Consider the following 27,661-nt stretch of genomic DNA (forward strand, 5'->3'; position numbering starts at 1 on the left):
ACCTTGGAGGACCGACTCTCCGGACCCCGCCCCCCCGGCCGCTGACCGACGGCGCAGGCCCCGCCCCACCGCAGCCATGGTTACGGAGGCCGCGGCGGGCCACGCTCGCCCTCGGTCCTAGTGCGCGCGCGCACTACCCGAGAGCCTCCGGGCGCGGTAACTCAGTAGGACCCTTGTACCGTACAGTTACCCTCAGGAACGTGTGGCGTTTGGGAGATGTTTGTACGTCTGTCAATTACACACGGCACATCGAGCTCCATTTTCCCCTACGGCTCTCATCATGGCTCCCCAGAGGCAGCCAAGGCTTTCGCGACCCGTGACGCTCTCGGCTACGTGTTCTTTTCCGGGAGCCACTTCCGGAGGGTGGCCCGTTGACGCCGGGATCCTGGCGCCGGGAGCCCTGAGGGGCTCGCCGGGAGTCGCTTTGCCCTCGTGATGGCTAGACTGGATTTAACGCCTTTTGGTTCCTGTTCGGGCGGACCGCTCGGTTCCCCAGAACTTCACAGGCCGAGGCTTTCTCCCCACTTGACTTCCCAGATACAAGAAAAATGTGTTCCATCCGAAGGCGCTGAAGGGAGAAAGGGAACCTGAATTTTGTCTCAGTGCTCACTCAGCGGGTCCAGCCCTCCTGCCTCAGTGCCCCTCGACCCGTGCAATTCCAATAGAAGAAACTTAGAGCTAATGCCACCGCGGCGGGAGCCGGGGAGCAAGAAGGCGTGGGAATGAGCCGCTCGTTCATAGAGACGAACAAGGAACTGAACTGGAGTATCTCCTCCATACGAAATCTAAACTTAAAGTCCGGGGATTCAGTGGTTTTAACACCCTCCAGTTTTGTTCTAAAGGCTAAAAAAGAAAGGGCAGTAGTCACTGATGTGATAGCAAGCAGGGACACAACTGAATATAATGTATACGGATGGAGTCCTCATAGGTTGTAACTGAGCCTCAGTCTGGTAAGAAAGGGAAAAGGCAATTCAGACAGAATAGGACGCGTGTTAGAAAGTGATGATGTGAACTCAAATTGTAGAGCCAAAATTCAAGCTAGCAGCAGACTGGGTGGAGAGGTAGGTACATGCTAGGTCATAAGGACTAGGTGTACTCCGCTGAGAAGTTTGAATGGAATTCACTTAAAGATGCTAAAGCATTATAGGATTTTTACTTGAAAAAGGCATTAACGGTTAAATTTACATTTTTGTTTGTTATTCTGTCTGTACTATGGAAGACACACGACTGGACAACAACAATAGAAGAATGATTAAAGGGACCAGAACAGTTGTTGGGAGACAACTGCTGCGCTACAGGCCAACGTGTGCTCACTGCTCAGTGGGGTTTGTTTACGTCGCCAGGGACTGTAGCCGTCCAGGCTCTTCTGTCCATGAGATTTCCCAGGCAAGGATACTGGAGTGGGTTGTCACTGCCTTCTCCAAAGGATTTTCCCCACCCAGGGATCGAACCTAGGGCTCGATGGAGGTGGATTCTTTACCCCTGAACCAAAATGTCTCTTAAATAGGTCAGTGATTGTAGGGTATGGTGAGAATAACAGAAATAATTGAAGTAAAACTGGATTTGCTGATCTTTTTTGTCATCAATACTCTTTCTATCATACATAAGGCTTTGCCTGCTTCGAAATCATGAAATTAATTACCTGTGTTTTCTTGAATGCTTTACATTTTTACCTTTCACAGCCAGATTTATTCATTTTTATGAAAGGTTTGAAGTCAGGATCAAAATTCCCCTCCCCCCACCCTTATGGATATCCAATTGACCCAGCCCTATTTACTGAAAAGATTGTCATTTGCTCTTTCCCCCAGTAAATATTTATGGCATGGTTGTTGTAAAGTAGATAACCAGATATATGAGGGTCTATTTCCAGGTTCTCATTCCATTGGTCTGCCTAATCGTGTCCCACACTATTTTAATTAATGTAGCTTTATAAGTCTTAAAGCCCTATAACTTTTTCAATATTGCAATGGTAATCTTGGCTAGTCAAAATCCTTTGTATTTACATTATTTTATACATTTTATAAAACTTATTTCCATTTGTTTATAAATTTTAGAATGAACCTGTCAATTTCCAGAAAAACAATTATAAAAACTCTACTAGGATTTCAATTGGGCTTACATTGGATCTATAGATCAATTTATTTGGGGAAAACCGACATCCTAGTATTTTTTAAAATTGAAATATAGTTAATTATGGTGTCATGTTACTTTCTGTTGTACACAGGTGATTCAGATAGATAAATATTCCTTTTCATATTTTTTCCACTATAGTTTAGTACAAGGTGTTGAATATAGTTCCCTGTGCTGTACAAGCAGTTTGCTTTATATATATAGCAGTTTGGATCTGCTAATTTTTCCCTCCTCCACTTTCCTTTTTGGTAACCATAAGTTTGTTTTCTATGTCTGTCATTGTCTGCTTTTTAAATAAGGTCATTTGTATCATATTTTAGATTCCACAAATAAGTGATACCATATGATATTTGTCTTTGCCTGACTTAACTTAGTAGATCTGTCCATACTGCCACAAAAAAAAAAATGGCATTATTTCTTTCTCTTTTTGGCTGAGTAGCATTCTATTGTATATCTATATACCACATCTTCTTTATCTATTGATCTGTCAATGGATATTTTAGTTGCCTCCATTTTTTTTTCTGACATCTTTGTATTTCTTCCAATCCATGAATGTAATATACTTCTCCATTTATTTAAGTAGTCTTTAATTTCTCTTGGCAGTGTTTTGTAGATTACAGTGGAGAGGTCTTACATATCTTTCATTATATTTATTCATGGGTATTTGGGTCTTTTAATGCTTTTTAAATGGCAATTTAGGTTTTTAATATTCTATTTGTTTGTTGCTAGTATTTGTTGAAACACTGCTGATTTTTACATATTGACCTTATAGTCAACAATCTTGATAAGTTCATTTATTATTTCTTATATGTAATTTCCCTTATTATATAATATTTTGTAGATTCTTTTAGAATTTCGGTCATTTCACTGTCTTGTCATCTGTGAATAGATGGGTAAACGTCTTCCTATGCAGTCATTATACCTTTGATTTTTCTTGCTGGTTGTCACTGGTTTGGATGTCTACTATAGTGTTGAATAGAAGTAGTGATATGGACTTCCTGTCCTGGTTGTAACACTTAGGAAGACAGCATTCAATATTAAATGCTTTTTCTGCCTTTATTGAAATGTCCATGTGTATTTTTCTTTAGTATGTTAATATTAATTAGTTTGGTTGGTTTTCAGATGTTCTCTAAATGGCCAATATGCATATGAAAAGAAGTTCAACATCAATAGCTGTATCGAGGGACAGTAAAATAATAATCTGGTATGGCAACCCACTCTAGTATTCTTGCCTGGAGAATCCCAGGGACAGAGGAGCCTGGTGGGCTGCCATCTATGGGGTCGCACAGAGTCGGACAGGACTGAAGCGACTTAGCAGCAGCGGCAGCAGCAGCAAACACTCCCACCAAAATGGCTTAAATTAAAAGGAGTTCCAGTGCCAAGCGCTGACAAGGATATGGAGCACCTATAACTTTCATATGTTGCTAGTAAGAGTGTAAATTGGTATTGCTACTTTAGAAAACTTTGACACTATCTACTAAAGCTAGTCATACACATACCATCTTGCCCAAGAATTTTACCAGTAGGCATATGCCCAAGAGAAAAGAATTCTTACGTTCATGTACAAAAATACTGGTTGTAGAATTACCAACAAAAACTGGAGATAATCTAAATGTTCTTTCACAGACGAAAAATACTACAGAGCAAAGACTAAGAATAAATTATCAGTACACACAACAATATGGATGAACCTCACACACATAATATTGAGTTAAAGAAGCCAGACAGAGTACATCCTGGTAGAGTCCCATTTATATGAAGAGAAGAAACATTGTGAGGGACGTCACAGAATGACCTCGTGGCTGGGAAGGCCCATGAGAATGACTTCTTGATGTGGGAAATGTTACATATCTTGACTAGGGTGATAATTACATTAATGATTCAGGAGACCCAGGTTCAATACCTGGGTCAGGAAGATCCCCTGCAGAAGGGAATGGCTATCCACTCCAGTATTCCTGCCTGGAGAATTTCATGGATAGAGGACCCTGGTAGCCACAGCCTATAGGGTTGCAAAGAGTCGGACACAACCAAGTGACTTTCATTCAGGTGTCAAATTTTTCAAGTTACACATTTATGGCAGAAAGTGAAGAACTAAAGAGCCTCTTGATGAAAGTGAAAGACGAGAGTGAAGAAGTTGGCTTAAAGCTCAACATTCAGAAAACGAAGATCATGGCATCTGGTCCCATCACTTCATGGCAAATAGATGGGGAAACAGTGGAAACAGTGGCTGACTTTGTTTTGGGGGGGCTCCAAAATCACTGCAGATGGTGACTGCAGCCATGAAATTAAAAGACACTTACTCCTTGGGAGGAAAGTTATAACCAACCTAGACAGCATATTAAAAAGCAGAGACATTACTTTGCCAACAAAGGTCCATCTAGTCAAGGCTATGGTTTTTCCAGTGGTCATGTATGGATGTGAGAGTTGGATTATAAAGAAAGCTGAGCACAGAAGAGTTGATGCTTTTGAACTGTGGTGTTGGAGAAGACTCTTGAGAGTCCCTTGGAGTGCAAGGAGATCCAACCAGTCCATCCTAAAGGAGATCAGTCCTGGGTGTTCATTGGAAGGACTGATGTTGAAGCTGAGACTCCAATATTTTGGCCACCTGATGCGAAGAGCTGACTCATTTGAAAAGACCCTGATGTTGGGAAAGATTGAGGGCAGGCGGAGAAGGGCACGACAGAGGATGAGATGGTTGGATGGCATGACTGACTCAATGGACATGAGTTTGGGTGGACTCCGAGAGTTGGTGATGGACAGAGGCCTGGCATGCTGCGATTCATGGAGTCGCAAAGAGTTGGACATGACTGAGCGACTGAACTGAAATGATCACGTTTAAGATTTGTGCACTTTATGCTTAAATAAAATAGGGAGAAAAGACAAAAACAAAATCAGCAATGAATGATATTTGCAATAGCATTAACTATTAAATACTGAAAATTAAACCTGACAAAAGATGTACAAAACATATACATTGAGAATTACAAAATGTTGCTGAGAGATATCAAAGAACACTTAAACAAATGGAGAAATATTCTATGTTCATGAATATGAGACCCAATATTAAAATGTCAGGTCTTCCCAAATTGATCTATTGATTCAACCTGATCGCAGTCAAAATCTCAAAGACTTTTCCATTTTATAAGTCGACAAACTGATTCTGAAATTCAAATGGAGATGTAAAAGACTCAGAATGGCCAAATAATAGGGTTGGAGAATTAACACTAGCTGATTTCAACACATCCACCTTGTGTGTTGGTACAAAGACAGACAAATCAATAGCAAAGAAAAGAGAGTCCCTAAGTAGAATCACATGAATATATACAACCGATTTGCAACAAAGGTCCAAAGGTAATTCAGGGCAGAAAAGATTGTTGAATAAGTCTTCTTGGACTTTTCAATTGAAAAGGTTGATCTTTTCAACAAATTTGATATAAAAAGGAAAAAAAAGTGAACTTCAGTTCATACCTTGCATCATCTACAAAAACTAACTTAAAATGGATTCTGGACCTAAATGTTAAAACTGTAAAACTTCTAGAAAAAACATGTCTGTGTCCTTAGGTCAAACAAAGATTTCTTAAATACAACACCAAAAGCATGCTCCATAAAAGAAGTTGATATGAGACTTTACCAAAATTTAAAAGTTTCTGCACTTTGAAGATACTTGCAAGTCATATATCTGATGAAGAGCTTGTATTCAGAATAGAGCTCTCAAAACTCAGTGATAAGAAAACAACAGTATTTTTAAATGGGCAAGAAAACTGAACAACCAAGTCATCAAAAGATATATAGATTCCAAATAAGCTGATGAAAATTGCTCAAAATTATTAGTCATTAGGGAAATATAAATTAAAGCCACAGTGAGATATAACTACACACCCATTAAAAAGGCAAAAAAATAAAAGACCATGTAAAAGAAAATGTAGAGCAGATGGAAGCCTCATATACTGCTGGTAGGAATGTAAGGTCATACAACCATCATATGATTTAAGCAGGCCACTCCTCGGTACTTGTCCAACAGATATGAAAATACATATCCAATATAAAAATTTGTACAAGAATATTCATAACAGCTTTAATGATAATAGCTGAAAACCAGAAAACAACCCAAATGTCCATTTACAGATGAATGGATACACTGCAGTATACCCATGTAACATAGACTAAAATACTCAGCAATAAAAGAAATAATATGCTGAAACAGACTACAACATGCATGAACCTGAAAAGAATTATGCTAAGTGAAACAAGCCAGACAAAAAAATAGCGCATAGTGTATGATTCCATTTACATAAAATCCTAGAAAATACAAACTAATCTGCAGAGACAGCAGATCAGCAGGAAGGGACTGGTTACAGACGGGCACAAGAAAATTTTAGGGTAGTGTTCACTGAACATGAGTAGTTTCACTACTCGAATAGTGATGATTTCATGAGTTTATACTATTTAAGTATGTGCCATTTATTGTATGTCAGTTATAGCTCAAAAACTATAAAACAAGTTTGCAGCTACAGATAAGAACAGACAGTCATAGGCACATAGATGGTGGTTAGCAGCTTGAGAACATGAACATGAAAATAGGTAAGAACATGTAGCTTAGTCATGTATTTAATAAATACTGAGTAACTACTATGTGGAGATACTGTGCTAGAGACCGGGTGGGTACTAAAATGACTACAGTCTTGACTTTTTATAATGTAGTGTTGGAATCATACATATCACCAGTCAGTTATTATAGTATCAGTTCAGTTCAGTTCAGTCTCTCAGTCGTGTCGGACTCTGTGACCCCATGAATCGCAGCACGCCAGGCCTCCCTGTCCATCACCAACTCCCGGAGTTCACTGAAACTCATGTCCATCGACTCAGTGATGCCATCCAGCCATCTCATCCTCTGTCATCCCCTTCTCCTCCTGCCCCCAATCCCTCCCAGCATCAGAGTCTTTTCCAATGAGTCAACTCTTCGCATGAGGTGGCCAAAGTACTGGAGTTTCAGCTTTAGCATCAGGCCTTCCAAAGAACGCGGCTGTGCTTTGCTGGAGCAGCTGTGAAGAGATACCCCATGTCCAAGGTAAGAGAAACCCAAGTAAGACGGTAGGTGTTGCGAGAGGCATCAGAGGGCAGACACACAAACCATAATCACAGAAAACTAATCAATCTAATCACACGGACCACAGCCTTGTCTAACTCAGTGAAACTAAGCCATGCCATGTGGGGCCACCCAAGACGGGAGGGTCATGGTGCAGAGGTCTGACAGAATGTGGTCTACTGGAGAAGGGAATGGCAGACCACTTCAGTATTCTTGCCTTGAGAACCCCATGAACAGTAGGAAAAGTATTATAGTATAATCTGCCCAAATGAGAGAAACTAAAGGGCTCTCTGGGAATTCTCTGGTGGTCCAGTGGTTAGGACTCCATGCTTCCCTGATGGGGGCCTGGGTTTGATCCCTGGTTGGGGAAATAAGATCCTGCATACTGCATTGTGTGGCTAAAAATATATGTTAAAAATTTAAAAAGGGCTTTATGACAGTAGTATGGAATTTTTAAGAACTCAGAGACAGCTCTCAGAGGAAGTAATATCTAAGCTGAGGCCTGAAGAACAGATGGGTGTTAGCCAAATAGAATGAGAGCCACGGTACCAAGCGGGGTGACAGCACGTGCAGAGGCCCAGAAAGTAAAGGGAGCATACAGAGTTGGGAAGTCCAGCCCCATCAGACCCTCTAATTTCGTGTTCTGATTTTCTGTTTTCCCTAAATTAAGGCCCCCTCACCCATCCAATCACCAAGCTGTGTATCCCACAGAAATCTGGGTTTGCCCTGAAAGAGGGTATCAGTCATTCTTTGGGGTAGCCAATCACATAAATTGGTAGTTAACACAAGGAGTCAAGGAAGGACTTGCTTATTCTCTCTGGATGAAGCAGCGCTTGTTTCAAGATCAGATTTTTGAAGCAGTAGAGACAGCGGTACAGAGTTCAGTGTTCAGGTGCTTTGCCAACAGTGGCTACAGGTAGACCAGTTGTGCGGTAGAGTTTTGTGATTTATTCTTAGCTGTGTGACTTAGATTGACCCTGATTCTCTAGTCTTTCTATTCTGTGAACTGCACAATATTCTTCTGATGAAGTTTCTTTTATACTGAAAACCAGAATCCATCTCTGTTGCTGAAGACCAGGAACCTAAACTGACAGTTTGGTGTTCAGAAGTGTGATGCTACAGAGCACATTCTGGTATGTATAACCAGGCGGATGAAAGAGGCAGGATGGGGGACACTGAAGATGCAACACACAAGGGGAAAGGGTGACCCTGAGATAGGACATCAAACTTGCACCATCAAGAAATGTGTGCTAAAGCTGAGACGGCTTGGGAAGGGATTTCTCCCCAGTGCTCATACTAGGTGTGGCTGTGGAAGACAAGAAACCAGGGAGCCACAGCTGGTCTGAAAAAGAGGACTGCATCACCTCAAAAGATCCCAGTCATGAAACTGGGTCAAGCAACTGGATGAAACTTTGGCTGATCTCACAGCTCCAGGAAACATGAGAGAAATCATGTTTCCTGTAGGTGTGAGCATTTTTGGAAGTACATGTATGGGCTCTACCATTCCTCCCTTATTCCTTGCTGTGGAGCCCAATTTTGTTTGACTGCCTATCTCCCCAACACATTGACTAACTCATCCATGGTAATCCTGCATCCTTGGCCAGCCGTGGTTAGCCTTAGGAAGGAGTATATGACCAATCTAGCTCTGAAAAGATGGCTGCTCAGGGTGCTCTGGGAAAGGTTTCCTTACTGATAAACAGAAACACAGAAGAACGACTGTAGATATCTTGCATCCAATAGCAGGAGCCATTCTGGAAGCAAACCCCAAATAACTGAGGGTGGTAAAGCAGAAAGAGGGAAGCAAGCTGGTTGCTCAGGATCCCTACTGTGCTCCTGAATTAGCCAACTTGGAAACTTCCTAACAAGTTTCGTACTGTTTAATAATTGTGAATAGGGTTTTTCATTCCTTGCAATTCAAAGCATCCCAAACCTACCGCACCTGCAGAGAAGGCAGTGGCACCCCACTCCAGTACTCTTGCCTGGAAAATCCCATGGACAGAGGAGCCTGGAAGGCTGCAGTCCATGGGGTCGCGAAGAGTCAGACACGACTGAGAGACTTCCCTTTCACTTTTCACTTTCATGCATTGGAGAAGGAAATGGCAACCCACTCCAGTGTTCTTGCCTGGAGAATCCCAGGGATGGGAGCCTGGTGGGCTGCCGTCTCTGGGGTCACACAGAGTAGGACACAACTGACGTGACTTAGCAGCAGCAGCAGCAAACCTCCCTCATGGTGTGATTTGGAGAATAAAATTGGATGATACTGCTACTGAGATCCAGAAGAGGTGAGACCAAGGGGGAAAAAAAAGGTGAGACAATGCAGGTCCTCAGCTCCATCTGAGGACTGTAAGGAACCACTGAATGGCTGCTGCTGCTAAGTCGCTTCAGTCGTGTCCGACTCTGTGCGACCTCATAGATGGCAGCCCACCAGGCTCCGCCATCCCTGGGATTCTCCAGGCAAGAACACTGGAGTGGGTTGCCATTGCCTTCTCTGAATGGTTAAGTATAATTAAATATATATCTATTTCTATCTATCTATTAATATGTTCACCTGTTGCACTGGAGAAGAACGCATTGAAGGGGGACAAGGTGAAGACACAGAGACGGAGAACAGTGATCTTTAGATAAAACTTGGGAGAACTCCAGCCTTTGATAGAGTCTCTGGAGCAGCCCAAGAACAGCTCTAAGAAATGACTATGAAGGTAAGAAGAGGACAGGAAAGAGTTGGCACAAAAGTAAAGGCAATAGAGACTTGAAGAAAAAGTAAGTTTTAAAAGGTTATCAAATATTGGAAAGGTCAAAAAAGAGAATTGGCAATATGGAAACTGATGGCTATTTAGTGACCTTTGCAACAGTAATTTCAGGGTAATAGGGCAGATGAACTACTACAGAGGGTTAAGAATGAATGGACTAAATGTCCATCAACATATGAAGGGATAGAGAAGATGTGGTACATATATACAATGGAATATTAGCCGCCAACAAGAATGAAATAATGCCATTTGAACAACACGGATGGACTGAAAGATTGCCATAGTAACCAAAGTCAGTCAAAAAGAGAAACACAAGTACCTTATCATATCGCTTATATTTCGAATCTAAAATATGGTAAAAATCAGTAACATCTACAGAACAAAAACAGACTCACAGATAGAAAACAGACTAGTGGTTGCCAAGGGGGAGGGGAGCAGCGGAGGGGAGGAGCGGCAGTTTGGGATTAGCGGAGGCAAGCCACCCATTATAGAATGGATAAACAACCAGCTCATAATGTAGAGCATAGGGAAGTGTTTTCAATATTCTGTGACATAACACAATGGGAAAGAATATAAGAAAGTGTATATATATTATATATATACACTTTGATCACCCATCTCCCCAATATACATGTATACACTAGGTTTGATGAAGAATGGAAAGTTGTAGAAAAACAGTGGAACAGAAGGGTATAAGCTAAGGGTAGTAAACAAGAAAACCAGTGAGGCCTGCCCCTTCACATTTTTCTCTGCTTCCATCTTCAGAGACAAGAATGCTCCTTTCAAAACCATATTTCAGAAAAATATTAAGTGACATGAAGAAATGAGTAAGTGGAAGTTACTACTAGGTATAGAGGTATTGGATTGAGATTTTCATTTTCTTATGTTTTTCTATGTTTTCTGAGTTTAACAACTGATCTAATTTCTAATTAGAAAGCTTGTTTTTTTAAGTGTGTTTAATATTATTGCTGGGAATATTTTATTTTCTAATTTTTGGAGCCTCGTAATCCATGGTGTCATGTCTGGAAACTGCCATTTGGCACTGTAGAAAGGAAAACTGAGAAGATAACATTCTGCAAATCTTATCTGACTAATGGAAGCTATTATATAAACATTTAGTAACATTGTTATACTAGTAACATTTTCTATTAAGAAACACTTGCTTGAAAACAAAAAACACAGAATTTTTACATGATTTATTTAATAATAAACCAATTAAAGATACAAAAACGTTTAGAGGATTCCAAAATTTAAATTTTTGTTTAAATACAAATTCACTCTGTAATATGAAAACATATAACATTAGACCTCTAAACATAATGATTTTTTCGTCTACAAAAATTGCTTTTTGCTATACTAAAAAATTTGCAGGAAACAATTTTTCTTGTGAAATTAAGTGTACATTATTTACAGATGAAAAAGTAATCTAAAAAGTAATCTAGAAACATGGATATATAATGTAGATTATCTTTGTATGTAATTCCCCCTCCCCCACTCCCAATTAAAAAAAAGATCCAAAATATAAAGCAATTACAGTTTTATAGCAACTGACTACTCAGTCAGATTAGCCAATTGTCTGGGCCCTTAAAGAGCCCTGACTCTTTCAGAATAGCAGTGTATCATTTAGCACTCAGAAACCTAAGTTTACTAGTGGATCACAGTGCACAGGGGCCTAAAGAGTTAATGAACAAACTATTTAGGGAGAATTCAGGTTCATAGCAGGTTTTACAGATAATAGAAAAATGAATTTTTTAGGGCCATTAATTTTCTGTAATATTTTAGTTATATTTACATTAGGAGATAAGCTGATAATGTTTAATTGATACTAACTTTGATAAATTGATAAATTCGATAAATTGATAAACTTGATAAATTGATAAATGTAGGAGTTAGAATCATAAAATTTAGAACTAGATGGGAAACGGAGAACTAGATAGGAACTAGATAGGAGGTGGAGTCTAATCCAATACACCATTCCTCTTAGGAGGCCCAGAAGATCAAGTGGCTTGCCCAAGGTTACACAGCTAGTCAGCAGGAGAACCACTCAGGCTGATACTTTTCTATTAGCCTGCTTCTGAAACAGGTTCAGCCCTATCATGGGCACATTTCAGTTTTTAAAGTTATATTTTACATAGGCATAGCTCAACATACAGTGCAACAAACTAAAGTCAATCTAAGTGAAATCATAATTTTAACAAAGCATAAAATAGGTGTCTTGCATTTCAAAGAGTCAAGACTTAACCTTTGATACAAGTGGAATGAAAACAGCTCCTATATAAATTTCCTGATGTCTTACATTTAAGTATTGTATTTACAAAAGAATCAGAAAAGCTAATGCAATATAAAATTTTAAATGGTGCTTGTAAAATGCTTATGATATAACCACTGAAAAAAAACTCAATGTCTTCATAGTATAAAACGCCTGTTCCTTCACAACTGAATTCTGAAATATTTGGAGAACAAACAGAAATATCTGGGTTTTTCCCCCCTCATCTAACAAAGTCAAAATTAACTGTTACTAATTTTTAACAAGTAACTACAAAATGAGGAAAGTTTGGATTTATCTTAGAATCAATAGTTTGCATACAATTGAAAATGTTCAATTAAAAAACAGCCATCTGTAATTCCTTTGGCGTATTCCTCAGAAGGAGCTGGGCTCCAGTAGTTCGTTTTTTATAGCTGCCTGAGAAGGAAATCCATTGGACACCACCATCACGTAAGGCTGCAGCTGCTGCTCGGCGTCTTCAGTGCCTTGTTTCTCGTTATCTTCAACCTCCTTTTTCACTTCTTCCTGTATGTGAGTTTTTGCTTCTTGAGCTTTGATAACTGAAGTGATTACAGTGCCAGGTGGGTGAGCAACCAGCTGTGAACTGTGATGAGAAAAGGTCACCATGGGTGTGGTGGCACTGAAGGACGGCGCCGAAGCCGCGCTGACGGTCCCGTTGCAGACGGTCGGGACACTGCTGGTGAGGACCTGCTGCACGTGGGCAGGGCTCAAGACGATGGAGGGAGGGGAGCCCGGCTTCTGCGACTGGAGCACCACGTTTTCTTTGAGGACTGTCATGGGCTGTGAGGATGGGATGGCTTGTAAGATGAATTTCTGAGATCCAGCAGCTGACGATGGATCTGCGCTGGCTATCACTGTTGTGATTGGCACTGTCTGGAGTGTTACCGTGTGCAAATGCTGATTCCCAGGAGATACCACCACTGGAACTTGGGCTGGAGTCTGTATGGTCCTGTTGAGATTACAAAATAAAAGTGAGGAAATAACCATATTCTACATTGTTGAAAACAACACTTGACAAGTCACTTGAACAAAACATGAGTTATTCATTTCAAATGCTCCTTCCCGTTATTGCCAACGCAACGAAAACATTGTGCCAGACCCAGCATTAAACACTGCACGTACAGAAATGGCCTACGAAAAAGTCTCAGTCCATTAACTGTAATGCCATCTGTGGGAAAATGTCTGTATAAAGCACTGTATTAACACAAATGGGGAAGCAATTTTTTGTTGAAGGAGGATATCAAAATGTTTCCCAAGGAAGTTATACATAAGCTGCCTGACAGAAAATAGGAATATATATATATATATATATATATATACTTTTTTTGCTGCACCATGCAGCTTGTGGGATCTTAGTAACCTGACCAGGGATCAGTTCCGGCCTTTGGCAAAATGCAGAGCCCTAACCACTGGACTGCCAGGTAATTTTCGAAAATTAGGAATTTTTAAATAAACATTGGATCCACTATCATTTTAATATTTGAGGGATAACGTCATCTAGAAGTCCAACCAAATTACCAAACTTCACACGATTATAATTGTTTTCAACATGTTTCGGCTCAGATGGTAAAGAGTCTGCCTGCAGTGTGGGAGATCTGGGTTCGATCCCTGGGTTGGGAAGATCCCGTGGAGAAGGAAATGGCAACCCACTGCAGTATTCTTGCCTGGAAAATTCCACGGACGAAGGAGCGTGGCAGGCTACAGTCCATGGGGTCGCAAAGAGTCAGACACGACTGAGCGACTTCACCTTTCTATTATATAGAGAAAACACTCAATTAACTAAAATTAAACAATACTTCAACCTTAAACGTATATGTGATAGAATTATTAGAAGAATTTTAATAATTCACGGCTCATATTACATAAAACAAGTCATGAATATAACTCACGAGGGTTCTTTAGGATGGCAGAGAGAACAAAAGGTAAGGCCAAATCTTGACAAAAATTAACAAAGGTTGTTTTTGAGGTGTGTTTTCTCAGCTTAAGTAATCTGCACAAATTTTAATCATAAAGATACAATTTTAACATAAAATCCAGTTTAAGTTGTTAATTCTATTTATTGAAGAAAAGAGGTACATAAATGGTATTATAAGTCAATCTAATTTTTAAAGTTCACAGCTGTGAAATTTATACTCATGGCTACAGTCAATACAAAACAAATGTTGTTGAACAAACTCAGCATCTGGATCTCAACTGTGTTTCCTCTGAATTCTATAAAGCTATTTGACAAAAGGGAGAGGATTGCTACTTCAAATGGCTGAGAGCCCGATTAGTCCCCATAAATGAAATGTTAATTACTGCCTTGAGACTATCACAGGTAAATTTTAGCAAGTTACAGTTACGTGGCCTGTCTCACGTGAAAAATGAAATTCTAGAGCAGAAACCAAGTGGGTAAGGTGGAAGATGACTCAGTACAACTCAGGAGAAAGTAAGAGGAAGCAGAAAGACACGGGCGAGCTGGGGCCACACCCACACACGCAGGACACCGTTTCTCAGGTTCGGTTCGCCACCACAGTCCCCACTGTGAGAATCAGTCCACGCCAGGATGTCAGCAGCCCTTTTGCAGGACATTGCTAGAGGAGAATATGAGTCCGGTAATGAAGATGTACTAGGTTGGCAGGGTACGGCTAGGAATAAAGGCCAGGTATACTAATACTCTTGGGCAGGCGGTGATGAGTTGGAAGGGTATGGAGTAACTCTGGGAACTAGAGCACTTTTCCAAAATACGCTGTACCTCCCTTTTTTCCTGCCTGCCTAAAATCAGGATATCCTGGGTAGAATCTAAGCCTGCAAATGGTAGCTGACCCTACAGACTGATACCATTTTTTAAATAAAAAAGATCCAAGAGCTTCCCATGCCAAGAGCTCATGTACATGTACATACAGATAAAATAGAATTTGGCACATAGAAAGCATACAGAATGTATCTATAAATATGTATAGCCTGGCCACCAAATAAGTATTATTATCACAATTTTCCACATGAAAAAAATTAATGCAGAAAGAAGCTGAATAGCTCACATAAGGTGAGCAGTTAGATAAGCAAAGGGATCAACTACAGAGCCTATGTGCTTAACCATTACAACATACTGTCACGTAAGTCCTGAATAACTTCAAGTAAAGAGGGATACTTACTATTAGATTTGTAAACAGTAGGGAGTTACAACTCTAATATACCCACACACCCCTTTCTCTTTCCCTCTCTCAGGTATGGCATAACCAATAATCTACTTGGAAAAGTTCCATGTTGTTAATCAGGGCTACCACGAGACATTCAATGCATTTTATTGAAGTCAGAAAAAGATGGCCCTTTCCTGGGCATCTGACTGCCATCTGCCAGAAAATATATATACTGACTTAAAATACCTGCAGTGTAAATATACTGGCTATTTGAACAAATTATAAAACAATAAATTTTCACTAATAAAAAATTCAGAGATTAAAGGATTAAATATGATGCAGCCTTTTCCCAACCACAGGAATTAAAACCATTTTTTTCTTAGTTAATTATTAAACTGTCAGTTGTGTCTGCTTATAATTATATTGTACAACAAAGGTTACATTACAGTTAACTACTTCTAAAAAGCCCAAGCTGCTTGTAACCAACTGGTACAATACTGGTTATTTAAAATTCTTCAAACTTTCTGAAGCTAAGAAAGATACACAATATAATATTTGGCTTTTGCTAAATATCTACTCAGCTGTCAGGAAGTGTCATTTAATTGTTACAACCACCTGTCAGGTTAAATAATATCATCTTTATTTTATAGATGAGGAAACAGAATAGTTGGTTAATACAATCCAATGTCATATCCAATAATTGACAAGGGTTGTAGGGTGAGAATTTTATGCCCAACAATTCCTACTCCATTATATTGCTTTTAAAGTAACCTATAAATTATATATTGATATTTTTAGAGGCTAATTTATTTAAAAGACGCTAAGACAAACTTAGTGCTTGGAAAAACCTTGTAGAGAAACAAGTTATACTTGGTAGGTATATGGACTTCCAAGTTTACCAAGGGACAATTTTAGGAAAATACTTTACTAGAGGTTTATTTTTGTGAAGCCAAAGTTAAGATTTGTACACCTGAACATATATACCATAAATCAATTAAGAAAAGTTTAATCAATTTCAACATAGACACAGTTGGCCTTCCATACTCATGGCTCCACATCCACGTATTCCACCAACCTCCCCCAGAAATATCCAGGTGAGTCTGGATATCCCCAGGTGAAAATATCCAGCCTCACCTCCCCCCAAATTGCAGAAAGTTCCAAATTGCACAGCTTGAATGATCTGCTACATGCTGGCAAGTGCTTACATAGCATTTATACTGTATTAGGTATTATAAGTAATCTAGAGATAATTTAAAGGATATGGGAGGCTATATGCAGGTTATATGCTAAGATTAGCCATTTTACATAAGGGGCAACCTCAGATTTTGGAGTCTGAAGGGAATTCTGGAAATAATCCCCTGAGGATACTGAGGGATAATTCTATGGGCAATTGTGTGAGATAAAAAGAAATGAGCAAAGGAAAAAATGGAGAAAAAATATGTTGCTACTTCTCTGTAAATAAGTAATAATTCTTGTGATTGTGTGAATTAACTGAGAGTATGTCAGATCATTAAGTTTACTGCTTTAGACTAAATTTCTTATATTAAAACATTATCTCCACCACTATTTCCACCTGTGACCAGGCTCCTTGGCCTCTCTTTGCGTCGGTTTCCTCAACTATAAAATAGGAATACTGAATATTACCTATACCTCATTGTGCAATAAGGATTCTATACTTTAATATATGTAAAGTATATGAAAAATAGAGTGTTTTGAAAGTTATCAGTTCCTGTTACATTAATTTAATAATTAATCTAAATTTAATTCATAAGATGCTGATTGCAACCATGAAATTAAGACACTTACTCCTTGGAAGGAAAGTTATGACCAACCTAGATAGCTTATTCAAAAGCAGAGACATTACTTTGCCAACAAAGGTCCGTCTAGTCAAGGCTATGGTTTTTCCAGTGGTCATGTATGGATGTGACAGTTGGACTGTGAAGAAAGCTGAGCGCTGAAGAATTGATGCTTTTGAACTGTGGTGTTGGAGAAGACTCTTGACAGTCCCTTGGACTGCGAGGAGATCCAACCAGTCCATTCTAAAGGAGATCAGTCCTGGGTGTTCACTGGAAGGTCTGATGTTGAAGCTGAAACTCCTATACTTTGGCCACCTCATGCGAAGAGTTGACTCATTGGAAAAGACTCTGATGCTGGGAGGGATTGGGGGCAGGAGGAGAAGGGGACGACAGAGGATGAGATGGCTGGATGGCATCACTGACTCGATGGACATGAGTTTGGGTGAACTCCGGGAGTTGGTGATGGACAGGGAGGCCTGGTGTGCTGCAATTCATGGGGTCGCAAAGAGTTGAACACGACTGAGCAACCAAACCGAACTGAACTAAGTCGTAAGTATTGTACCTTCTCTCAACTACAGAAAAAAAAATATTTCAAAGGTCTTTGGTTTTTTAAAAAACTAGTCAAGAAAGATATAGCCAAATTTCTGTAACTTTTCTTAGGAGTGATAATATGGTTACTTGGGATGTCTGTATTTTTAAAGAGTTGTACATTGAAATATTTAGGGGTGAAATGTCATGGTGATGTCAACTGACTTGACAAATACCCAAACAAACAAAAAAAGGGCATAAATAAATATTGAGAGAAAGCAAAAAAGGCAAAGAAACAAATACCAATTGTAAATTCAGCTGGATGACAAACAGGTGGTTCAATGTACTATTTCAACCCTTCCATATTTTGAAATTTCTACAGTTAAAAGTTGGCATAATTACAGTGAAAATAAGTAGGACTTGAGGGAGGAAAATAAAATACAACCAAATGAGAGAAGAATTGTTTTAAAATCAAACAAATGATTAAGAATGTAAGGATGACATGCAAATTTGTGAAGCATTCCATATTTTTTCGAATAGCCAAAGCTATCTTGAGAAAGAAGAATGGAACTGGAGGAATCAACCTACCTGACTTCAGACTCTATTACAAAGCCACAGTTATCAAGACAGTATGGTACTGGCACAAAGACAGAAATATTGATCAATGGAACAAAATAGAAAGCCCAGAGATAAATCCACGCACATATGGACACCTTATCTTTGACAAAGGAGGCAAGAATATACAATGGATTAAAGACAATCTCTTTAACAAGTGGTGCTGGGAAAACTGGTCAACCACTTGTAAAAGAATGAAACTAGAACACTTTCTAACACCATACACAAAAATAAACTCAAAATGGATTAAAGATCTCAACATAAGACCAGAAACTATAAAACTCCTAGAGGAGAACATAGGCAAAACACTCTCCGACATACATCACAGCAGGATCCTCTATGACCCACCTCCCAGAATATTGGAAATAAAAGCAAAAGTAAACAAATGGGACCTAATTAACCTTAAAAGCTTCTGCACAACAAAGGAAACTATTAGCAAGGTGAAAAGACAGCCTTCAGAATGGGAGAAAATCATAGCAAATGAAGCAACTGACAAACAACTAATCTCAAAAATATACAAGCAACTCCTACAGCTCAACTCCAGAAAAATAAATGACCCAATCAAAAAATGGGCCAAAGAACTAAATAGATATTTCTCCAAAGAAGACATACAGATGTCTAACAAACACATGAAAAGATGCTCAACATCACTCATTATCAGAGAAATGCGAATCAAGACCACTATGAGGTACCATTTCAAAAACGCCAGTCAGAATGGCTGCGATCCAAAAGTCTACAAGCAATAAATGCTGGAGAGGGTGTGGAGAAAAGGGAACTCTCTTACACTGTTGGTGGGAATGCAAACTAGTACAGCCACTATGGAGAACAGTGTGGAGATTCCTTAAAAAACTGGAAATAGAACTGCCTATTGATCCAGCAATCCCACTGCTGGGCATACACACTGAGGAAACCAGAAGGGAAAGAGACACGTGTACCCCAATGTTCATCGCAGCACTGTTTATAATAGCCAGGACATGGAAGCAACCTAGATGCCCATCAGCAGATGAATGGATAAGAAAGCTATGGTACATATACACAATGGAGTATTACTCAGCCATTAAAAAGAATATATTTGAATCAGTTCTAATGAGATGGATAAAACTGGAACCTATTATACAGAGTGAAGTAAGCCAGAAAGAAAAACACCAATACAGTATACTAACACATATATATGGAATTTAGAAAGATGGTAACAATAACCCTGTGTACGAGACAGCAAAAGAGACACCGATGTATAGATCAGTCTTATGGACTCTGTGGGAGAGGGAGAGGTGGGGAGATTTGGGAGAATAGCATTGAAACATGTATAATATCATGTATGAAACGAGTCGCCAGTCCAGGTTCGATGCACGGTACTGGATGCTTGGGGCTGGTGCACTGGGACGACCCAGAGGGAGGGTAGGGGAGGGAGAAGGGAGGAGGGTTCAGAATGGGGAACGCGGGTGTACCTGTGGCGGATTCATTTCGATACTTGGCAAAACTAATACAATATTGTAAAGTTTAAAAATAAAAAAAAATAAAAAAAGAATGTATGTGGATATAACTGATTCACTTTTCTGTATAACATAAACTAATACAACAGTGTAAAGCAACTATACCCCAGTTTTAAAAATTGAATGTAGATACATAGATAGTCATATAAATACACGATAATTTCTACAAGAAGAAATTGTGTTTTGGAAATTCTCTGGTGGTCCAGTGGTTTTAGTTCTTGACACTTCCACTGCCACGGGCCTAGTTCAATCCCTGGTCAGGGAACTAATACCCGTCCTGTGAGCCACAAGTCACAGTCAAAAAAAAAAAGAATAAAAAATTGTGTTTTAAAGTTTGAAGAGTTAAAGTTTATATTTGTTCATTTTGTAAGTAGTCCACTTAGACAACTCATTATTCTAAAAGGAGATAAAGAATAATTATATATACTACTTCCAAACAAATTCTATGAATATGAAGGAGTGTTCTGTGTCAGACTGTGTTAGGTGCTGGAAAAAGGATAGTGGATAGAAGGTAGCTTCTACAGATTAAAATGGATAGCATGAGACAGGCATTAAAGTTACCTGAAAACCTGGATTATGTACCAGAACATGATAGAGGGAAGCAGTCAGCTTCAGCTGGAAGGAATTCTGAGCAGAGCAAGAGCTGGCAGCGGAAGCTATAGAAACTGGACAACACTCTGTCTGTATGCAACACAGACCTAACAACAGCTGCAAGAAGGCAATACCACAAATGCTGGCTCTTGACCCATTAAACAAAGGATGGCTCTGGTCAGAAACATCATATAATGAGAGGCATCGATAACACAGAAGTTGGAAAAGAAAAAAATAGGAGAAGGAGGAATCAGGCAGAGAGTCCATAGAACTCTTTTTTACCTTCTGGGCCACAAGGGAAGCCCATAGAACTCTCAGAGAATGTAAAAATGAAGATTCTGAAAGGTATACCAAAGACAGCTTGAAAATCACAGGAAGGAAGCTTTTTAATTACAACCCTTTAATACCTGGCACTGAGTCTTATTCAGAAACTGACATTCACAGTAATAAAGTATCCAATATAATACCATAATTTATTATCTTTCTGAGCTAGAGCTGTGTGTTTTTGTTATTGTTGTTTTTCTTCTGGTTTGTTTTTATTCTCAAGGTCTAAAAAGGAACCTTTGGTCAGAGATGCTAAAAAAAAAAAAACACAACTGAATCCATCCAAGAAGGGAGTCCCAGTGATCTGCATGTTTCTTATCAACACAGACAAACACAATGACAACAAAGAGTGACAAGAGCCTGGAAAACAATGGGCGGAACCAAATAATTCCAATTAGATACTCAGTCATCGTAAGTAACCAACAGAACTTAGAGGAAAACAAAGCATTAACAGGAAAACATAGTTAAATAAGTACTTGTTTAATTAAGATAGGAAAAATGTGACCTACACCCCTCACACGTCAATAATTTAAGATCATTCAATTCTCTTAAACTTGTCAAAAGTTGAATGGAGCGTACAAGGAAGCCTGAATGGTCTAGTAGGTCTGTTTTGACTCCAGGTAATGCTTACTTCAAGGTCAACTGAATAAAAATCCAGCATTTACACTTGAGAATATACAACTGTAAGACAGGAGTCAGCTAATGAAACAATCAAAAGAATCATATTTATTGGGTTTGGAATGGCTCTTATAAGTCATGTTCTAGAAATTCACAGCAGTAGAAACTAAAAAACAGAACCCTGAAAATGTCCACCTAATTTTCTGCCTTCCTCCTTTTTCCCCATTCTAAATCAGTCAAAACCAGTCACAAGTTTCTGCAAAAAAAACAGTCTAAGTTGTTGTTAGACTTTGTTAAGATATATCGTCTCTGGGGTTATGAGGCAGATTTGATTTGATTAAACCAAAAAACTATTCCTCCAACTCAGCCACTCTACAAACCTGAAAAAGAGGACCTTTGATTCCTGGACTCCCAACCTGTTTGACTATTCTGGATACTATCTGAGAAGACTGTTATCTTCCCAAGGAATAATGCGAATTTCTTAGAACTCAATGACCAAAGGGTCATTATACGTAAATTTATATTAAATTTTCACAGCTTCTAACTTTGTCCCCAAAAAGATCTGAAACAATTCCCTGGATTTTCTTATATGTGGATCTCTTCTTATATGGATCAATCAGTTATACAAAGCTATACAGGACTGATTCAAATTGGGAGAATCACATCAAGTGCTGTCAAAGTTTAAAAACAACAAATCACTGATAAAATCAGAGGACTGATGCCTTGCTGCTGAAACAATCTGTTGACCAAAAGTTCTAGCTTGAAATCTGTATCATTTTTATTTTCATTTCTGAATCCTGACACATTTAACCAGTAATGACTCTTGTCAGAGCATGACACAACGATCTGCACCGGTCACTAGCTTTCTCACCTAATACTCGGAACGGAAGGATTGAGCGTCTCCTCTGGCATGCTGCTGGCTGCTTCTGCTTCTGGAACAGCTTGTACCGGCTGCACCACGTGAATAGTCCGGAAGAGCTGGGTAGGGTACGGAGCCTGTGTGGACTGTACTGTCCTCAGAGCCTCGGACGGCTGCACAGGTTCCATGGGATCTTTGGGTTTTGCAGCTTTCGAATTCCCTGGTTTCAGAACTGTAGTGGCTCCTCCTTTTATTCCTGGACTTGAAGATGCTCTCGATCGACTTGCTGGGTTCCTACTCGAAGTGGCTGTTGATGATAGTGAGGGATCTGAAGACTCTATGCTGCAACTTGGATCTTCATCATCTATATAAATAAGGTCTTTCGGCATATCCTTAAACTGATACACCAAGCGCTGACCTTCTACTTTTGCCAGAATACCCCTTTGGTAATAGTACCTATTCGAAACAGACAATTTAATCAATATTGTATTCGGTTAAACATAAACTAAAATAATATTCAACACAGCAAAACTTTTATAATCATAAACAAGAGTTTAAAGTTGGAAACAAGTGAGAAAAGGATTTCTAAATGAAGGGTAGTTATTTTCTCTTCCATAGCTTACTATAATGTCCCTACCTGTTTTAAAGTCGATTCAGTAAATCTGAAACAATTTTCTATATAAAACTTAATGATGTACAAATAGATGTAATTCAAGTTTTGTCACTGATTCTAATTAGATCAAGAACCTAACAACTATGAGCTAAAAAAATAAAATGCAAACTGTAACTAAATAGTTATGGTTTAAAAAAGTTATCAAGTTATCTGGATGTTTCCACTAAGTTTTTCTCAAACATATCCCCAGATCTTGACGATTAAATGACATGATCAAAGAAAAACAAACTAAAAGTGGGTTTAAGAGGTATCTCTGTTCAACACTTTCACAATGGTTAACATTATTCTTGAAGCATTAATTTATTCCAACGTAATATATTATACCTGAGGTTCATGCTTAAAAATGCACCCTCTTATTAAGTACCTGCATTACCAATATTTGTTATTTTGTGCTGAATTTAAGTTTAATGGCTCAAAACATATGAGACTTGTGGTCCATGTATAATGCCTGATGATAGTTCAACATTTTCTGATCTCTTCATAAATAAAATATCCATTATTTGCATGAAGATTTTTGGGGGGAAGGAGAACATTTTCCCAGACTGAAATAACATTTTGATTTAAATACTCAGTTCTATAAGTAGTGTGGTTTTAGCACTTCAATAGTAAGATTTACCATTTCTAAAGAAAACCCTCTGACTTTTTAGAACTTACCTGCTTTCTAGTATTTAAGAAACAATATTCTTCACACAACGAACTACAGAAATTTCACGTACCTGAGAGCTCTTCCCATGGTCTCATAATTCATGTCAGGTTTGTTTTTGTGCTTGCCCCACAACCTGGATACTGCTTTAGAATCTACCAATTTAAAAATGCCTTTTTCTCGCTGGGTCCATTTGATGTATTTAGGACAAGTAGCTTTGTCCTGAAGCAGTGCCAGTAAAAACTCCCAAAGATAAATTGTGTTTCCTGAAACAAAAGCAATTTCTTTTTAACTGAACCAAAACTTTATTTGAAAGAGCACAATAAAACACAACTAAAGGTCTTATTAAGTTCCATCTATAATTATATAAAACAAATTACACAGTTCAGTTAGTACTGGTGATATAATGGTCATAATTTCTAGAGTCTAATATAGATCTTTTTATTAGTCCCACATAAGTTATCTGAATAGAGCAATCCTGCCAATTAGATTTGTGATGACCTAGGGAGAAAGCATTGTAAGAAATTTTCTTTCAGCCTCTTTAAGAACCATTATTACATAGAAGAAAAGGAAAAAGAAATGTAAAAAACCTTTCAATAGTTGTTCTTTTTATATCAAGAGCCAGCAGATTGGCCTTAACAATTTTCTTCAAATTTGGGAAGCAGTTATGAAAATATTAAAACTCCAAGACAACGTAATAAAGTGTCTATGAACCGAAAACCTAATGTGGCTGAATTCTTCCAAGGGACTCATTATTAAATGAAAGGATGGAGTATTTTGACAGAGAACTGAAAATCTCCTAATGGATTTCTTGTGCTACATTATACCAGTATTTCTACAGAAAGTGACAACTGTGCATGTGGCAGGTGGCAGCAATAAGATCCATTTCAATAAAACCTGGTGTTTTCTACTTACAGTATGCAGATATTATTAATGGTTTCTACTTACGGTATGCAGATATTTTAGAGCAATCCGAATGTTACTTGATCTATAAACATTATAAGGAAATTACAGTAGTAGTACTTACCCTTCCCATCTTTGTTTTTCTTCTTCACAGATATGTTTGGTGTAGTGGTTGGGGAATCTGGACGTGGTGGTTTAGTTTTTCTCCCTGAAATCACAATGGCTCTACATAAATATTTGCCCTCAAAAGTGAGAGAGAATGGATAATTTAGCTGTTTATAAAAGCTTTTTTTGGTCATTTATCCTCAATTTCAGAGAAGGCAATGGCACCCCACTCCAGTACTCTTGCCTGGAAAATCCCATGGACAGAGGAGCCTGGTAGGCTGCAGTCCATGGGGTCGCTGAGGGTCGGACACGACTGAGTGACTTCACTTTCACTTTTATGCATTGGAGAAGTAAATGGCAACCCACTCCAGTGTTCTTGCCTAGAGAATGCCAGGGACAGGGGAGCCTGGTGGGCTGCCGTCTATGGGGTCGCACAGAGTCGGACACAACTGAAGTGACTTAGCAGCATCTTCAATTTTAAGTGCCAAGTATTTATACATGGACTGCATGGAGATCCAACCAGTCCATTCTGAAGGAGATCAGCCCTAGGATTTCTTTGGAAGGAATGATGCTAAAGCTGAAACTCCAGTATTTTGGCCACCTCATGCAAAGAGTTGACTCATTGGAAAAGACTCTGATGCTAGGAGGGATTGGGGGCAAGAGGAGAAGGGGACGACAGAGGATGAGATGGCTGGATGGCATCACTGACTCGATGGACGTGAGTCTGAGTGAACTCCGGGAGTTGGTGATGGACAGGGAGGCCTGGTGTGCTGCTATTCATGGGGTCGCAAAGAGTCGGACACGACTGAGCGACTGATCTGATCTGATCTGATTTTATACATGGAACACATATTGGTTTCTTAAATACTACTTATTAAAAGGAAAATAACTTCAGTAAAAATTTAACATTAATATAGGTTAGATCACAGACACTTTTACGTAGAAAACAATACTTTGGCTCATTTGTTAAAATGAGATTAAGTTGAAACTTTATCTTTCAGGTGACAATTCTTAAAATTTGGATGAACATACTGATATTGATAAAACTTGGGCTCCAAAATCAAGCCATATAAGTCTGTCTGCCTCTTGGTTGATTCTCAAATACTGGAAACTACCCAAAACTTCTAGATATAAAATATAAGGTAAAATTGAGGTTAAATTTTTGTGAACCACATACTCAATTTTTATTTTGTGTATTTTTAAACATCTTATTCTATATTTCTTTCAATTTACAGTAAACAAACTTTATGGTTATCCATCACCCAGCCCCAGACAAGTCAGAGTTAAAAGTGTATTTTGTTCAGCCTTAGTCTGGGTCAACCGACTATTCTAAAGCCATGTTTGTGATCTCTTCTCCCTTTATCTAGAGCCACAACCTGGCAGCAATGCTGCCTATGACTTAGGTTGGGGTGATGATGCTATCTGAACAGACTACCACCCTGCATGGGAGAGACAATGGAGATTAAGCATAAATGGATGCTTCAGTTAGCACTTCTAACCATGATGTTCTTGAATTTGACTCTCTCTGATCTAGATCACAAGGGCAAATGCTGAGGTAATTTAGGGAAGTGACTTAAAAAAGAACTTTTTAGGGCTAAAGTCACAAGGTTAGTAGCAACACACGACAAGTTCAGTTGCTCAGTCGTGTCTGACTCTTTGCGGCTGCATGGACTGCAGCATGCAAGGCCTCGCTGTCCATCACCAACTCCCACAGCTTGCTCAAACTCATGTCCATCGAGTCGGTGATGCCATCCAACCATCTCATCTTCTGTTATCCCCTTCTCCTCCTGCCTTCAATCTTTGCCAGCATCAGGGTCTTCTCCAATGAGTCAGTTCTTCACACCAGGTGGCCAAAATATTGGAGTTTCAGCTTCAGCATCAGTCCTTCCAGTGAATATTCAGGACTGGTTTTCTTTAGGATGGACTGGTTGGGGACTCTTAACTCCAACTCAACCACAGTTCAAAAGCATCAATTCTTTGGCACTCAGCTTTCTTTATGGTCCAACTCTCACATCCATACATGACCACTGGAAAAACCACAGCTTTGAATAGACAGACCTTTGTCAGCAAAGGAATGTCTCTGCTTTTTAATATGCTGTCTGGGTTGGTCATAACTTTTCTTCCAAGGAGCAAGCGTCTTTTAATTTCATGGCTGCAGTCACAATCTGTGGTGATTTTGGAGCCCCAAAAATAAAGTCTCTCACTGTTTCCATTGTTTCCCCGTCTATTTGCTATGAAGTGATGGGACGCAATACCATGATCTTAGTTTTCTGAATGTTGAGTTTTAAGCCAGCTTTTTCACTTTCCTCTTTCACTTTCATCAAGAGGCTCCTTAGTTCCTCTCCACTTTGTGCCATAAGGGTGGTGTCATCTGCGTATCTGAGGTTATTGATATTTCTCCTGGCAATCTTGTTTCCAGTTTATGCTTCATCCAGCCCAGCGTTTCTCATGATGTACTCTGCATATAGGTTAAATAAGCAGGGTGACAATATACAGCCTTGATGTACTCCTTTCCCAATCTGGAATCAGTCTGTTAATAGTAATACATCCCAAGACAAACTGAATAGGAAAACACTTCTGAAGTTAAGGTGAGTAAGAGTCAAGGAAAGTGAAAAGTGAAAGTGAAAGTCACTCAGCCGTATCTGACTCTGTGATCCCATGGAATTCCCAGGCCAGAATACTGGAGGGGGTAACCTTTCCCTTCTCCAGGGGATCTTCCCAACTCAGGAATCAAACTGGGGTCTCCTGCATTGCAGGCGAATTCTATACCAACTGAGCTATGAGGAGAAGAAAGTCAAAAGAGTCATTCTTCAGGCCTGGCCCCTCCTCAGACTACCAGATGTATACACGTGGAAAATAGGCAGCCTGGTGCCTCAAATTCCATCACTGCAGACATCTGCAGAGAACCTACAGAGATTTCTAGTTAACTGTGTTCATGACTGTGAGGATTAGAAGCCAGACTTCAGTTAGCTGCCATCCTTCTGTTTTATTTTCCCTAATTTTTTCTCTTTTTAAAAAATATTTATTTATTTGGCTGCACTGGGTCAGCCGTGGCATGCGGGATCTTTGATCTTCGCTGCAAATGCAGGAACTTTAGTTGCCACATGTGGGATCTAGATTCCTGACCAGGGACAGAGTCTG

The 27,661-nt window shown here is 39.2% G+C and overlaps 1 protein-coding gene and 1 long non-coding RNA gene across 11 annotated transcripts in view; one reads left to right on the top strand and one right to left on the bottom strand.

Moving 5' to 3' along the window:
- Positions 1–108: 108 nt before the first annotated feature.
- Positions 109–25,771, top strand: LOC133258163 (uncharacterized). Of its 2 annotated transcripts, XR_009739838.1 has the most exons (5): positions 109–7,198; positions 8,269–8,349; positions 9,782–9,915; positions 10,732–10,793; positions 25,522–25,771. It is a non-coding gene; the product is annotated as an uncharacterized LOC133258163 (long non-coding RNA). The 2 variants fall into 2 exon arrangements; XR_009739837.1 differs by lacking the exon at positions 25,522–25,771 and having other exon boundaries at positions 10,732–11,627.
- The window catches only part of ELF1 (E74 like ETS transcription factor 1), a 121,614-nt gene continuing 105,100 nt past the window's right edge, over positions 11,148–27,661 (bottom strand). For all 9 annotated transcript variants that reach the window (XM_061434448.1, XM_061434443.1, XM_061434445.1 and 6 more), the window contains 4 exons: positions 24,540–24,623; positions 23,586–23,778; positions 22,209–22,652; positions 11,148–13,202 (listed from right to left, as the gene is read on the bottom strand). In XM_061434448.1, the coding sequence (XP_061290432.1) occupies positions 12,608–13,202; positions 22,209–22,652; positions 23,586–23,778; positions 24,540–24,623 (1,316 nt within the window). In that variant the 3' untranslated portion in view covers positions 11,148–12,607. The remainder of the gene's footprint in view (positions 13,203–22,208; positions 22,653–23,585; positions 23,779–24,539; positions 24,624–27,661) is intronic.

This window comes from Bos javanicus, chromosome 12, assembly GCF_032452875.1.
Source record: "Bos javanicus breed banteng chromosome 12, ARS-OSU_banteng_1.0, whole genome shotgun sequence".
Classification (NCBI taxonomy): domain Eukaryota; kingdom Metazoa; phylum Chordata; class Mammalia; order Artiodactyla; family Bovidae; genus Bos; species Bos javanicus.